The sequence below is a fragment of the Bubalus bubalis genome, chromosome 12 (assembly GCF_019923935.1).
Source record: "Bubalus bubalis isolate 160015118507 breed Murrah chromosome 12, NDDB_SH_1, whole genome shotgun sequence".
Taxonomy (NCBI): Eukaryota; Metazoa; Chordata; class Mammalia; order Artiodactyla; family Bovidae; genus Bubalus; species Bubalus bubalis.
In genome coordinates, this window is record NC_059168.1 from 73951805 (window position 1) to 73965501 (window position 13697).

The window sequence follows — 13697 nt, forward strand, 5'->3', positions numbered from 1 at the left end:
AGAGGTGAGAAGGCCAGAGCAGGCAGCTGGAACCCTCTCATTGTTCTGGTGACTTCCATGAGTGTACAGTTTATTACTTTTTGCCTTTTCTGTATTTAACTTTGGTCCTTGTGAGAAATTGGGTTAAGTTACTTTTACTATCCAAGTATTACCGTGGAGGAGGAAATGGCAATGCACTCCAGTGTTCTTGCCGAGAGAATCCCATGGACAGAAGAGCCTGCCGGGCTACAGTCCATGGGGTTGCAGAGAGTCAGACACAACTGAGCACACACGCACATCGTAGGGCTTCCCAGGTGGTGCCAGTGGTAAAGAACATGCCTGCCAGTGCAGGAAACAGAAGAGATTGGAGGTTCATCCCTGGGTTGGGAAGATCTCCTGAAGGAGGGCATGGCAACCCACTCCAGTATTCTTGCCTGGAGAATCCCATGGTCAGAGCATCCTGGCTTGTTCAGTCACTCAGTCATGTCCGACTCTTTACGACCCCATGGACTGCAGCACGCCAGACCTCCCTGTCCATCACCAACTCCCGGAGTTCACGCAAACACATGTCCATTGAGTCGGTGATGCCATCCGACCATCTCATCCTCTGTCATCCCCTTCTCCTCCTGCCTTCAATCTTTCCCAGCATCAGGGTCTTTTCTAGTGAGTCAGCTCTTCGCATCATGTGGCCAAAGTAGAGTTCATGGGGTTGCAAAGAGACACAACTGAGCACACACGCACTGACACGCTTACTGATCCATCTGTTAACATGTCTATAAAAGCTCTGTGTTCTCAGCATGTGTGAAAACCCACAATTGAGTGTGACTAGCCCATTTTACTCCTTCTTGGGGACTACTATAGAGCACAGGGAACTATATTCAATATCCTGTGATAAACTGTAGTGCAAAAGAATATAAAGAAGGATGTGTATATATACACGTATAACTGAACCACTTTGCTGTACTGTAGGGACTGCCACCTTTGCCAGCTTGTCCTCCTCTCCTCTCCCAGTCTGTGTTGCCTGCATTTCCTGTGGCTTCTTTTCCTCTAGTAGATCTGGGCTCTTGAAGTTCTTTTTTCACTCTCCAGGACCCAGTATGGGGTCCATCACTCAGTAAGAACTTGGGACAGTTGTGGGTTGAGTTGAAAAAAAAAATCTGAAGTCAAACATGATTAAACATTTTAAAAATAGATTCCTTTAAGTAGAAAGGGAATCATTTGGCCTGAGGAAAAAATCCAAGGTGACTAATGGGGTCACATATGTAAGAAGAGACACAAAGTGCCCTGACCTGATGTTTTGTATTTCTGCCGTGAAGCCGCACGAGGAGATGGAGCACTTTTGATTTGTTTTGTGGTTCTTCATCATCTGGGCAAACAGACCCTTTGGAGAATCTGGTGAAAACAATGGAATTTGCTCCCCAGAAGAGGGCAAAAATTCCGGGCCCCCCCACCCCGCCCTGCCTATTTTAGAGGTTCACTGACTCTCCCTAACCTGGTCCATAGACTTCAAGCAGATAATCCTTCATCAGTGTCAAATGCCAACTGTGAGATGTTTATTCCTGCATCTGCTCCTCCAGGGAGGAAACAGACCAGGTGCCCTTCTCTGGTCTTAATTGTCTCTATCTATGGGATTTGGACCTTCCTTCTGTCCATTGTGGGAGCATTTGTCAAGCTGCTGTGTCCTTTCATTTAGCAAGTATTGGTAGTGTTGTGCTCTTAGCCCATGAGGTCTACAATTGATATAAAAAAAATCTTCTTGTTCCATCTTTGTTCTCAGAGTTCCTTGTTCTTCAGTCCAAAAGCAAGTTTCAAGTGAAGACTCAGGAATCAAAAGGGAAGAAGGCATTGCTCTGGGCTAGGGTTTCTCAACCTCAGAGCTGTTGACATCTGGGGCTGGACAGTTCCTCATTGTGGGAGCTGCCTGGTGCACGCTGCAGTCTTCAGCAGCAGCCTTGGCCTCCACCCAGGAGATGCCAGGAGCATCCTCCCCCCTAGTTGTGACAATCAAAAATGTCCCCGGACACATTGCCAGATGGTCCCCAGATCACCACCACCCCGCCCCAATTGAGAACTGTTCCAGCCTTTCTGCGGCTGGATTTTGGCTCTTACTAAAGGGACACCACAGTGGAGAATGGACTGTTCGTTCAGTTTCTTTCTATGATAGCCATCCGTGCAGCTAACTTCTGCTCTGTGCCAGAAACTGGGCCAGGCCCTGCAGCTGCAAGTGTGAGTACAAGACACACCCTGACCACAGGTGTTCCTTGTATCCTTGTCTGGGTGATACACACAGATGCATCAGGAGTTGGAGCGGGGAGGATTGTCTCATGGGAAAGAGTCTGCACCAGTGCATTCTCCATCCAAGAGGCTCTTTCTTCTGATTTTTCCTGTGACTGGGACTGTTTTGACGTTCATGTCTCTGTTTAAACAACACGGCTTCGGGGAGACCTATCCTAACCATCTAACCACAGTCAGCTGTTTTCACCTAATGCTTTGTAACAAACAGCCCAGACGTCAGTGGGTCACAACCGCACATTTCTTGCTCACATGTGTGTGGGTTGCCTGGGATGTGGGTTGGCTGGGGTGTGGCTGATGTAGGCTGGGCTTCAGCTGGTTTTGGCTACAAGCTGCAGCTTCAGTTTAGCTCTCCTCCATGGGTTTCTCATTCTACTGGACCAGTGAACTTTTGGTGCATGTTGTTCTCATGGTGACAGCAGAGCACAGAGCGGGAAGCAAGCGTATTTCTTGCTTGTATCGTATGCACGGACATCCATTTGGCCAAAGCAGATCACACAGTCCAAGTCAGCAGGAGGGAGGAACCTCATCACTCTCCATGAGGCCGTGGCAGAGGTGTGGCTGAACGGGACTTTACAGGGGAGTGAAGAACGGGGCCCAGCCATCTGCCTCACTCACTCTACAGCAGCCACCCAGTCACTCACTCATTTCTATTCTCTGCTGAGTTTTGATACTCTTATTGTTGAATTATTTATTGCTTATTTGTCTTTTGTTACAAAATCATCAGCTCCATGACAGTAGGAACTTTTTCTGCCATATTCACTGCTAAATGCCAAGTACCAACCTAGCACAGGGTGGGCATTCACTAAATTGATGGGTGGTTGGATGGATGGTTCTGTCTGGGAATCAGGGAGGGGTGTTGGAGATAATCTTGAAATAGTAACAGCAGCTAACGGTTTCTGAGGGATGACTAAGGGCCAAGGGTGTGCTGCATGCTTATGCTTGACCTGGTTAAGTCAGGGGATCATTTCAGTGTGTAGCCAGCCCTCCGCTGGTCGGGGAGGGGAGAGAACAGGGTGTTCTGGATGGAGCTGTAGAGCCCTGAAATAGCACATCTTGTTAGAGACTGGAGAGATGCCCAGTGTGGCTGGAGTGAGGGGAGCCTGGTGGGTAGCAGCCACATACAAGACGTGAGAGTGGCATGGGAGCCCCGCAGTCAGGGCTTCTGTGTTCCACGTCTTCAGGGGAGCCGTTGTGTCTGAGTCTGGAGTGGTGCCCCGCTGCACAACCTGGAAAGCTCTTCTGGTCACCAAGCAGGTCACAAGGGACCTTGTCTTGCACGTCAAGATGGCTGGATGACTATCTGGAAGTCATCTTTGTTTTGGAAGAGGGTGAACATTGAATATCTTTTAGCAGAGGCGTGTCCAAGCTATTAAACAAGTAGGAAGCTTCTGGAAGTCCTTTTGAGGCAGGTGGTGGAAACTTGACAAAACCTCTGACCTGGGAGAGCTTGTCACAGTGCCCCAAGGCTTGAGCTCTGCATTGTGTGAGTAGGGTTGTATTGACTAGAGACTCCAGTCATCTCTTGGCTCAACGATGCTGGTGTTTACCCTGGGGGAGCACGGGAGCATGACCTCACCGACTGCAGACCTCCCCATACGCATAAATGCTCCAGGTCTTCACTGGGTGCTGAGCTCCCAGGGTCCCCCAGCCCCATAGACTTCACGCAGCCTCTGCTGACCCACATCACAAATCAGCTACCAAGACAGGAACGTGGGGAAAGCAGCCCTGGCCTTGTGTTTGGGTGGTGTGCTTGCTGGGCAAGAAAGTGGTGGTGGACCTGCCCCAAGGCCACCCATGCCTGGCCAGGCTGGTTTCTAATGTTTGGTCTTCTGGGCCAGGACAGAATTTTTTTTTAATGTCTTGAAATTTAAACTCTCTGCTTTTAGGGGGAAAAATGAAAAGGGAGATCTGTGTTCCAGTTTCAACATTGCTAGGAGACCCGTTGAATGTGAAAGTTCTTGTAAAACTTCATTAAAGTGTTATTGGGGGACTTCCGTGGTGGTCCAGTGGTTAAGACTCTGCGCTCCCAATGCAGCGGGCACAGGTTCAATCCCTGGCTGGGGAACTAGGATCCCACATGCCGCACAGCATAGCCTAAAATAAAAAGTGTTAGATACCAATTTTCCTTCTCTTCTCTGGAAGAAATAAAAAAAATGTCATTAACATATTTTGTGCCAACCCCGCTGTTAGGTGGTGTTGCAGAGAATCTGTTTTAATTTTAGTGGAACAGCCTTCAGGGTTACGGTGAGGATGAGGAGGCCAAGTCTCAGAGAGGTTAAGTGACTTGCTCCAGGCCACACAGCCTGCTGGTGATGGGGGAGGTTCTCTGTGACTGCATGGCCCAGCCTCTTTGTCATGTGTTTGTGTTCATCCACCAGTGGGCCCCTCCAAGGGGCTGCCGGGAGCACGGCTTCCCAGGTGAGGACCTGGTGGGCACTGTGTGGCTGTCATTGCAGACTCTGACCCGTCTTCCTTAGGTTGTGGAGGCTGGTTGCTGCAGAGGTGTCTTCTCCCTTGCTCCTTCCTGCCCTACAGCTCCTGGGAGAGTTTTTTCCCCCAAACATCTAAGTTAGCTCTAATGAACAGAGGCCTTCCCCCAGCAGCAGAGCTTCACAAGATCTCTGAGGACAGCTGACACCCTGGAGCTGCAGTCTTCCCCTCCACCCCCCATTTGGGGAATGTTCTGGAATTTGCAGGCCTGAATGAACTTACAGAGCGAGGTCAGCTTGGGTACTTGAGCCATGAGCCTACCTCTGATGAGGTGACTTCCATCTTAAAGCCCCACTTGGAGCCAACCCTGTCCCTGTGGGCTGTTAGAGGCTGTGCAGGACGTGGTGACTCGTTAGATTCCAAGAGGAAGGATTTCGTAAAGGAGTTTTCTCACGGTTGCATTTCTGAGCTGGGGTATTATAAACAGTTGGTCCAGCTGTCGTGGGTTAGATGAAGTTTTACTCTGATTGTTTACCCACTTGGGAGATTCATTCATTTTATTCATTATTTTTAGAATCTTGTGTTTAAAAGGAAAAAAAGAACAATTCTTTTTTTATAGTTATGTTTATTTATTTTTAATTGATGATTTCTTTACAATATTAGTTTGATTTCTGCCATACATCCACATGAATCAGCCATAGGTACACATATGTCCCCTCCTTCCCACCTCCCAGGCTTTCCCACCCCTCTAGGTTGTTATAGGGCCCCGGTTTGGGTTTCCTGAGTCATACAGCAAATTCCCATTGGCTATCTGTTTTACATATGGTAGTGTATATGCTGGAGAAGGAAATGGCAACCCACTCCAGTGTTCTTGCATGGAGAATCCCAGGGATGGGGGAGCCTGGTGGGCTGCCGTCTATGGGGTCGCACAGAGTCGGACACGACTGAAGTGACTTAGCAGTATATATGCTTCCATGCTACTGTCTCCATTCATCTCAAGGAACAATTCTTTTGAGATAAGACTGCTGCCCAGTCTAAAGGAGGCCACTAGGGCATGAGGAGGTGACGTCAATGGCACCCTAGAGCAGTCTTCTCAGGCATTGCCTGTCTAGGTGGGGGGCCAGGTCGTGTTGCTGTCACGGCCAGCCCAGGACCATGGGGAGGAGCAGGAGTGAGGGTCTGTGCATCTGGGCCGCTGCTCACTTTCAGAACTGGAAAGTGGAGCCGGAATTCTCCAGATTCATCCTCTGGATGATATAGAGGCAGAGGCTTTGGGCCACACTCATTCACTGGCTGCGGTATTGGAGCCTGTTACCGTGCTTCAGAGACCCCATCTCTCTCTGGACATGTGTAATGCCATCTAACCTCTTCCTGAATGAACACGGCACCCCACCCATCCCTACCCTTCTCTTGCTGCTTTGTATGCTCTGCTTTATACTCTGGATATTTCTCAGACTGTCCCCCTCCTGCTGTCCTGGGGGTCTGCACCATCCTGGGGGAGTGACCAAGCCCCATTCCTCTCTGACTGTAGGGTGGGAGAGGGTGGGGTGCTGCAGATGGGATGTTAATTAGAAGGCTGGGTCCTGGGAGGTCGTGGGGAGCCAGAGATTGATTTTAGGATGGTTTCTTGTCTGCTTATCTGTGTTCAGAGGCTGAAGGGGTCAGCTGAGTGGGGAATCTGTGTCGTGGTTTCATTGCCTGGTGTGTCCAGCCCAACTGCTCTGGCTTCCTGAGCATCGGGTGCAGGGTGAGGTCTGGGGATTCTGGGAACACAGGGGTGAGAAGCACAGCGGTGCTGGCCTTACCAGGTGCCCTGTCTGTGAGAGACAGGACAGTACCCTGTGTGAGGAGGCTGGGGAGGGGATGGAGGGGAGGAAAGGAGATGGAGGTTGAGCAGGAAGAGGGCAGCCAGTGGGCTGGGGTGTTGGGCGAGGTATTTATGCAGCAGTGGGTACAAGAAAGGCGGCTCTGGAGGGAGTTGAATTCTGACAAGAAGGCCCTTCCCCACTCACTGGAGTGGGAGCACCAGAAAATTTATCCCAGACCAGCAGAGCTCAAGGTTCAGCTTGAAGAAGCCCATTTGTCGTAATCACGGGAAAGACACATCTCAGATTCTCTCCAGGGTTCAAGCTTTCCTGGCGGCCAAAAGTTTGCAAAAGCTGGGCCAAAGCTGGGTCTGCAGCTTTTAAACTGTAGTGTGAGAGGCAATATTAGCAGATGAGTTAGAGAGATGACAGCTGCCCACCTTGTCCATCATCGTGGCCTCCCCTGGCCCTAGACCTTCTCTGGCAGCGCTGGGCTCGTGGGCCCTGGGGTGGCCTCCTGGTCACCTTTGATTCCTCTGTGTAGCACTGGGTGGGGGCGGGGGCTCATTGCCGAAGGAGGCACAACTCATTTATCCAAAGCACGTTTTGGGGGAGCACATTCCTGTTGCTAAGTGAGACACACTTACATTTATAAATATGAATCAGGTAATTTAGGAATTCCCGAGCCTAGAGCTAATGACCACCCATGTGTATGGAAATTGTGGAAATCTGTCGGTGTACTGCTTTGTTTCAGATGAAAAGTGCAAGCAGCTCACAGTAAGTGCCTTAGGGCTGGTATCCTGGTGGAAATTTTAATTTTAGTGTTGAAAAATATCTAATAGCCTTTCTGGGAAAAGGTGGGGTTATAAATATATAAATTAGCCAAGGGTGCTTGTAGGATGGGATTGTGCATCAAAGAATAAGAAGAGAGGACTTCCCAGGTGGTGCTAGTGACAAAGAGACCACCTGCAGGAGGATTCTTGCAGGAGACGCAAGAGACGCGGGTTCCGTCCCTGGCTTGGGAAGATCCGCTTGAGGAGGGAATGGCAACTCACTCCAGTATTCTTGACTGGAAAATTCCATGGACAGAGAAGACTGGCAGGCTACAATCCATGGGGGTCACAAAAAGTTGGACATAACTCAGCGAGCAGGAAGAAACCTTATCCTCTAGTTTGAGCCCTTGTTTAATTTCAGTTTCTTCTCCTGTAAAATTGGAATAACATCACCTACCTTGTGAAGATTCAATGAGATGAGGCGGGTAAGGTGCCTGCCTGTGTCTAGGATATAAGGGTGTGATGTGAGCAGGTGTTACAGGCAAGGGAACTGGACTAGAGCAGGGGCTCCCGGCCCTGGCTGCATTTCGGGGTCCACTGGGAGTGCATGCAGCCTGCTCTGCCACTCGCCTGTGCACACCTGGGGCGGAGCAGCTGGGCCCCCATCACCCCAAGGGACCTGTTGCAATGCATCCCCTGGCCCTCCCCAGAGCAGACCCCTGCTTCCTTGGCTGGAGGTCTCCTTGGCTAGGCAGCATCACCTGGCGGATTTGTGTCCTGGATTTGGAGGCTGAGAGTTGGTCTGTTGTCGTGGGCTGAGCCTCTCTCCACCTCTGCCTGGCCCTGAGGGGTTACCGAGCTCCTTCCAGGCCTCAGAACGGTGGCTGCACGAGAGAGAGGTCAGGTGGACTAGAGCAGCTGCACCCCATGAGGGCCTTTTCTTCAGGTGAAGCAAGTTTAGGGAATTGGGAGAGCTCCAGGAGACCCAAGGCCTGGGACTGTGGGAAGAATCACCTGGAAACAGATGCGCTCACTGACAGGTGGAGGGGGTTCCCTGGCGTGGATAGCACCTGCAGGACCCGCCTGAGCCTCCAGCACGTGGCCCAGATGCGGCCTTTGCCTCCATGTCCCTGCAGCTGAGAGTGCAGGTCAGCAAGGGGTGAGGTTTCCCAGGACCAGGGGTGCCCAGGGCACGAGAGGCAGTGTGGATCTCTGGCCAACCTGGAACCAACCGGCTGTCCTTCCCCTGGCCTCTTGGGACCAGGTCTCCAATCCCAACCTTTGTCCTCAGTGAGGTCAGAGGACCAGTGTCAGGGCTGAGGGACCTTCCAGATGAGTCAGTCCCTCCCTCAGCTCAAAGATGATGAAATGAATTCCAGCTAGTTATTTGACCTGGCAGCACCTGGCTGGCAAGGGAAAGTGCCAGAGTCCAGGGCTCCCCTTGAATGTACTTTCTAGACTCTGTTCCTGCAAGTGGCATTGCAAAAATGGATTTTATTTTAAAATATGTACAGTTCTATGAAAGGAATGCTGTCCTGCCTACATGGCCCCAGGCATGAACCAAATCTGAATCCTCTTCTAGTTTGGGGATTATAATCTTTGGTTTGGAACTTCTCCACTAGAGCTGCTCTCTGCTGGTCTGTCTGCAAGTTTGGTTTTCTTTGGTGGATGCCTCAGGAGGTAATGCATAACAGTGATCCCTGACACAAGCTCAGTTCAGTTCAGTCACTCAGTTGTTTCCGACTCTTTGCAACCCCATGGACTGTAGTACACCAGGCTTCCCTGTCCATCACCAACTCCTGGAACTTGTTCAAACTCATGTCCATCAAGTCAGTGATGCCATACAGCCATCTCATCCTCTGTCATCCCCTTCTCCTTCTGCCTTCAGTCTTTCCCAGCATCAGGGTCTTTTCCAATGAATCAGTTCTTTGCATCAGGTGGCCAAAGTATTGGCGCTTAAACATCAGTTCTTCCAATGTTGATTTCCTTTAGGATTGACTGGTTTGATCTCCTTGCAGTCCTTGGGACTCAAGAGTCTTCTCCAACACTGCAGTTCAAAAGCATCAATTCTTCGGTGCTCAGCTTTCTTTATGGTCCAACTCTCACATCCATACATGACTACTGGACAAACCATAACTTTGACTATATAGACCTTTGTCAGCAAAGTAATGGCTGTGCTTTTTAATATGCTGTCTAGGTTTGTCATAGCTTTTCTTCCAAGGAGCAAGCATCTCAGCATGGTACCTTTTACACAGCTCGCCTCTTCCATTCTTATAAGTGGTCCGGAAGACCCCTGAGTGTGGAGCTCTGTCCCCAGCCATGTGATAGCCCAGGCTGGCTGTGGCCAGGGCAGACACAGGCCGGAGGCCCCAGGTCATCCCACCTTGTCTGGAGCCCCTGGTTCAGTTGCTGACACTGACAGGTGTCGGGTCCAGATGTGTGGCGCCTCCCTTACCCTCCAGGACCCTGAGCCCTGTCAGTCCCGAGACTCTCGGCCTGGTGGCTACTGTATCTGGACTGCCCTCCTGTGGGCTTTGATGGGGTGCCGCCATTCCATGAGTATGCATGGGGAGCAGCCTGACCTTGACACTCTAGTTTCCTGAGCCATGAACTTGAGGGCAAGCAGATTTCTAAGGCCCCATGGGCACCATGGAGAGTGGCCTCTGGGCTGGTGGAGTTTCCTGGACCTCAAAGTAGACTGGCTTTGAGACCCAGTGATCTGTGTGATTTGCTTTGACTCACTGAACATAAATTATAAATTAGCAGCTTTTTTGATCATCAGGTGTTTAATAAAGTGGCCTGAGGCCATACTGATACTGATCGCTCGTGGGAATGGGCTGTCATGGTCCAGAAGAAGGCACAGGAGATGTCCCAAAGGACTTTAAGATCCCACCTGCTTGCCCCACAAATGGTGTAGGCCATCAGAGCTGCCCAGGCCCAAGATCAGGCTATTGTTAATTGCCAGAACCAACTGTCTAAGAAGCTTGTGAAATGATCACCCAGTGACTTGATTACCAGCACCAAGCACACCTCTGTTATTGTACGTCTCAGCTGCTAATTAATTCATTACTAAGTGGGCCTTTCTTGAGTGTCCCCCTACACCTCCAGGCTCAGACTGGTAGCCAAGTACAAGCTCTTTAGGAAGCTTCTTTCTGGGTGGTAGATTCTCCTAGTTAGTATCAACCAGCAGCCCTGATGAAACATTAAAACAGAAGGGATACAGCATAACCAAGGATACTCAGAAAATTAATATTACAATTAACTTGCCTTATTATCTATTAAACCTTCTTGCTTAAAAATCTAAAATGGACTTCCCTGCATTTTTCACCTACCTCAGAATTTATTATGTTCCACTGGACAAAACCACACCCTTGAGAGGAGAGGTCTGTTCACCTCTGACAGGCCCTCAGAGAATCAATGCAGGGAACCTGGGGCAGCCTCAAGGGAGTAAAAGGCACCAGACCTGGAAACAGGCCTTGTTGGAAAAGATTCACAGCCAGTGCTCTTAGAGAAGTGGGAGGAACTAGAACCTTTGTTGTTCAGTCGCTAAGTCGTGTCTGACTCTTCGCGACCCTGTGGACTGCAGGACGCCAGGCTTCTCTGTCCTTCGCTATCTCCTGAAGTTTGTTCAGACTCATGTCCATTGAGTTAGTGATGCCATCCAACCATCTCATCCTCTGTTGCTCCCTTCTCCTCCTGCCTTCAGTCTTTCCCAGCATCAGGGTCTTTTCCAATGAGTTGACTCTTTGCACCAGGTGGCCAGAATATTGGAGCTTCACCTTGAGCATCACCCCTTCCAATGAATACTCAGGATTGATTTCCTTTAGGATTGACTGGTTTGATTTCCTTGCTGTCCAGAGGACTCTTAAGAATTTTCTCTAAACCACAGTTTGAAAGCATCAGTTCTTCAGTGGTCAGCCTTCTTTATGGTCCAGATCTCACATCCATGCATGATTACTGGAAAAAATATTATTCTTGCCTTGCAAACCCCACAAACTGTATGAAATTAGAACCTGATCCAGCCCCAAATGGGACCAAGTTGGGTCAGAGATTGGAGCCGGCAGCAGCCAGCACCCGGAAATGTGGTTTGGATGTCAGGTCCACAGTCAAAGTTACCTCTGGCAGCCTCTGGGAGCTAGGGACCAGAGACACCTAGGGGAGCCTGCCAGGTGCCAGGGCTGGGGAAACAGCCTCTTGATGCCCAAAGAAGCCCTTGGTGCCAGTACACTGAGCTCACCAGACCGACATTAGATCCCAAACCCCTTCTTCTGCTTCCTGTAGCTTTAGTTCCTTGTGAGACCTGGATGTTGGTGCTGGCCGCCCTCTCACCAGGTGGCAGGTGAGCTGGCTCAGAGGATGCACATGAATCCTAGAAGTCTGTAACCTGTGATTCACATGTTAGGTAGCATTGTGACAATGCAATCAGCCTAGGACCTCTTCTGGTCTCCTGTGACATTCCCTATGACCTGTAGCTGTTAGGATTATACACATCTGGCCAGTAGATCTTTCACTTTCCTCCCCAGCTATTCAGCACAGTGCCTAAATGCACCTATGAAGTAAGGGTAAGTGGTCATTGAACGAGTGAGTGGGCAAATGGATGAGTAACGGAGGGACCACTCAGGCCTCGCAGTGGGCGGGATGGGCCAGCTTGGCTACCATGTAAAGGAGGATGGGAGAACAGTGGTCCTCCTGCCAGCCTTCCAGGCCTGGAGCCACACCCTTGAATAGCTTCAGGCATCCATGGTGGGAGGGCAGGGTCTACTCCAGGGATCTGAATCCCCGCTCAAGGCCGGAGGCTCTGCCAGACACCTCCCTGGACCCTGGGCAACTTGGGGGTAGATTTTGGTCCCCTCCCTCTCCTGAAGATGGGCCCTGACCATTGTCCTTTCCTCTCCTCCTCCTTGGCATGCAGATTCTGGCCAACGTCTTCCTCTACCTGTGCGCCATCGTCGTGGGCATCATGTCCTACTACATGGCAGACCGCAAGCACCGCAAGGCCTTCCTGGAGGCCCGCCAGTCTCTGGAGGTGAAGATGAACCTGGAGGAGCAGAGTCAGCAGCAGGTCAGGCTCTCTGGGGAAGGCCTTGGGGCAGTACCGGCCGGGGACCCCAGTTTGGGGCCTGTCGGAAGGGAGTGAGCCCAGTTACTTCTGGGTCTCCAGGGCTCAGTGGGGCTTGGAGTTTGAATTCTCTTTTACTAGAGTTGTTGCTGTTCAGTTGCTCAGTCATGTCCAACTCTTTGCGACCCCATGGACTGCAGCACACCAGGCTTTCCTGTCTTTCACTGTCTCCTGGAGTTTGCTCAAACTCACGTCCACTGAGTCAGTGATATGATCCAACCATCTCATCCTCTGTCACCCCCTTCTCCTCCTGCCTTCAGTCTTTCCCACCATCAGGGTCTTTTCCAGTGAGTTGGCTTTTCACATCAGGTGGCCAAAGTATTGGAGCTTCGGCATCAGTCCTTCCAATGAATAGTGAGGATTGATTTCCATTAGAGTTGACTGGTTTGATCTCCTTGCAGTCCACAGGACTCTGAAGAGTCTTCTCCAGCACCACAGTTTCTTTGGAGGCATCACTCTTATCCGTCACTCCCTCTTGTGCAGACTCATGCTCCCCACCTACTGTGTGCTCAGGGCTCCCTGCAGTGGGGTGGGGGTTGAAGACACATTCCCTGGCCTCAGGGTCCTTTTGGGTGAAGTCTGTCATCCCCTCATCCCTCCTCCCATGAGCACTGTTTCCTTTGCACTCAGGGCAAGCTCCCCACTGCCTTCTCCTGCTACGTCATTTGTGAACACGGTAAAAGCAGCCCAGGCCCTGGGGACCCCGCTGTTTACATTTTCCATTGAGAGAAGTGCCTGCTGTGCCCACGCTGTTTACTGGCTTCACTCCGGCCTCATCCTCCGCAGAAGCTCCCTGCTCTCATGTGACTCAGTCTTTTAAATAGTTTTTGGTCTGCATTCGTCTCAGATGCTTTTTGAAGGTCTTCAGAAATTTCATCCACCAGTTTCCTGTTCTCCATAGGTTGACTTCCCCTGAATAAACGAACTCAGTAGGTTGAAAATATATGCCTCTCTGCTCTGGGAACCATGTCATTTTCTGTTCAGGCGGTGCTGTTTGCTCTGGGCTCAGCAGGTTCACCCAAATTGCTGTTTTCATGGACCCTGCCACCCAGGTGGGCAGGACAGTAGTTTTGCGGGGTTCCATTGGTGAACCTCACATTCTCCAGACAGTGCTGTTTGAAAGCACACACTGACTCATTTAGCTGGTGTGTCCTGGCTTCCTCTGTCCTGGGGCGTTCCTTCTCTCTCTGTTTACCAATGAGATCTAGAAGCGTCTGAGCTGAGCCTTGGACTCATCTCTTTCAGAAGACAGGCTTTAGAAGGGGAACCATCCTGACTTCCATGGTGACAAGGGGC

General features: G+C 50.6%; 1 protein-coding gene across 4 annotated transcripts in view; it reads left to right on the forward strand.

The window, feature by feature from the left end:
• Positions 1-13697, forward strand: part of ADCY3 (adenylate cyclase 3) — an 83309-nt gene that overhangs the window by 27040 nt on the left and 42572 nt on the right. For 3 of the 4 annotated variants that reach the window (XM_025261450.3, XM_006055058.4, XM_006055059.4), the window contains exon 3: positions 12195-12344. The exons of the other annotated variant lie outside the window; for it this stretch is intronic. In XM_025261450.3, the coding sequence (XP_025117235.3) occupies positions 12195-12344 (150 nt within the window). The remainder of the gene's footprint in view (positions 1-12194; positions 12345-13697) is intronic. 4 annotated transcript variants of the gene reach the window in all.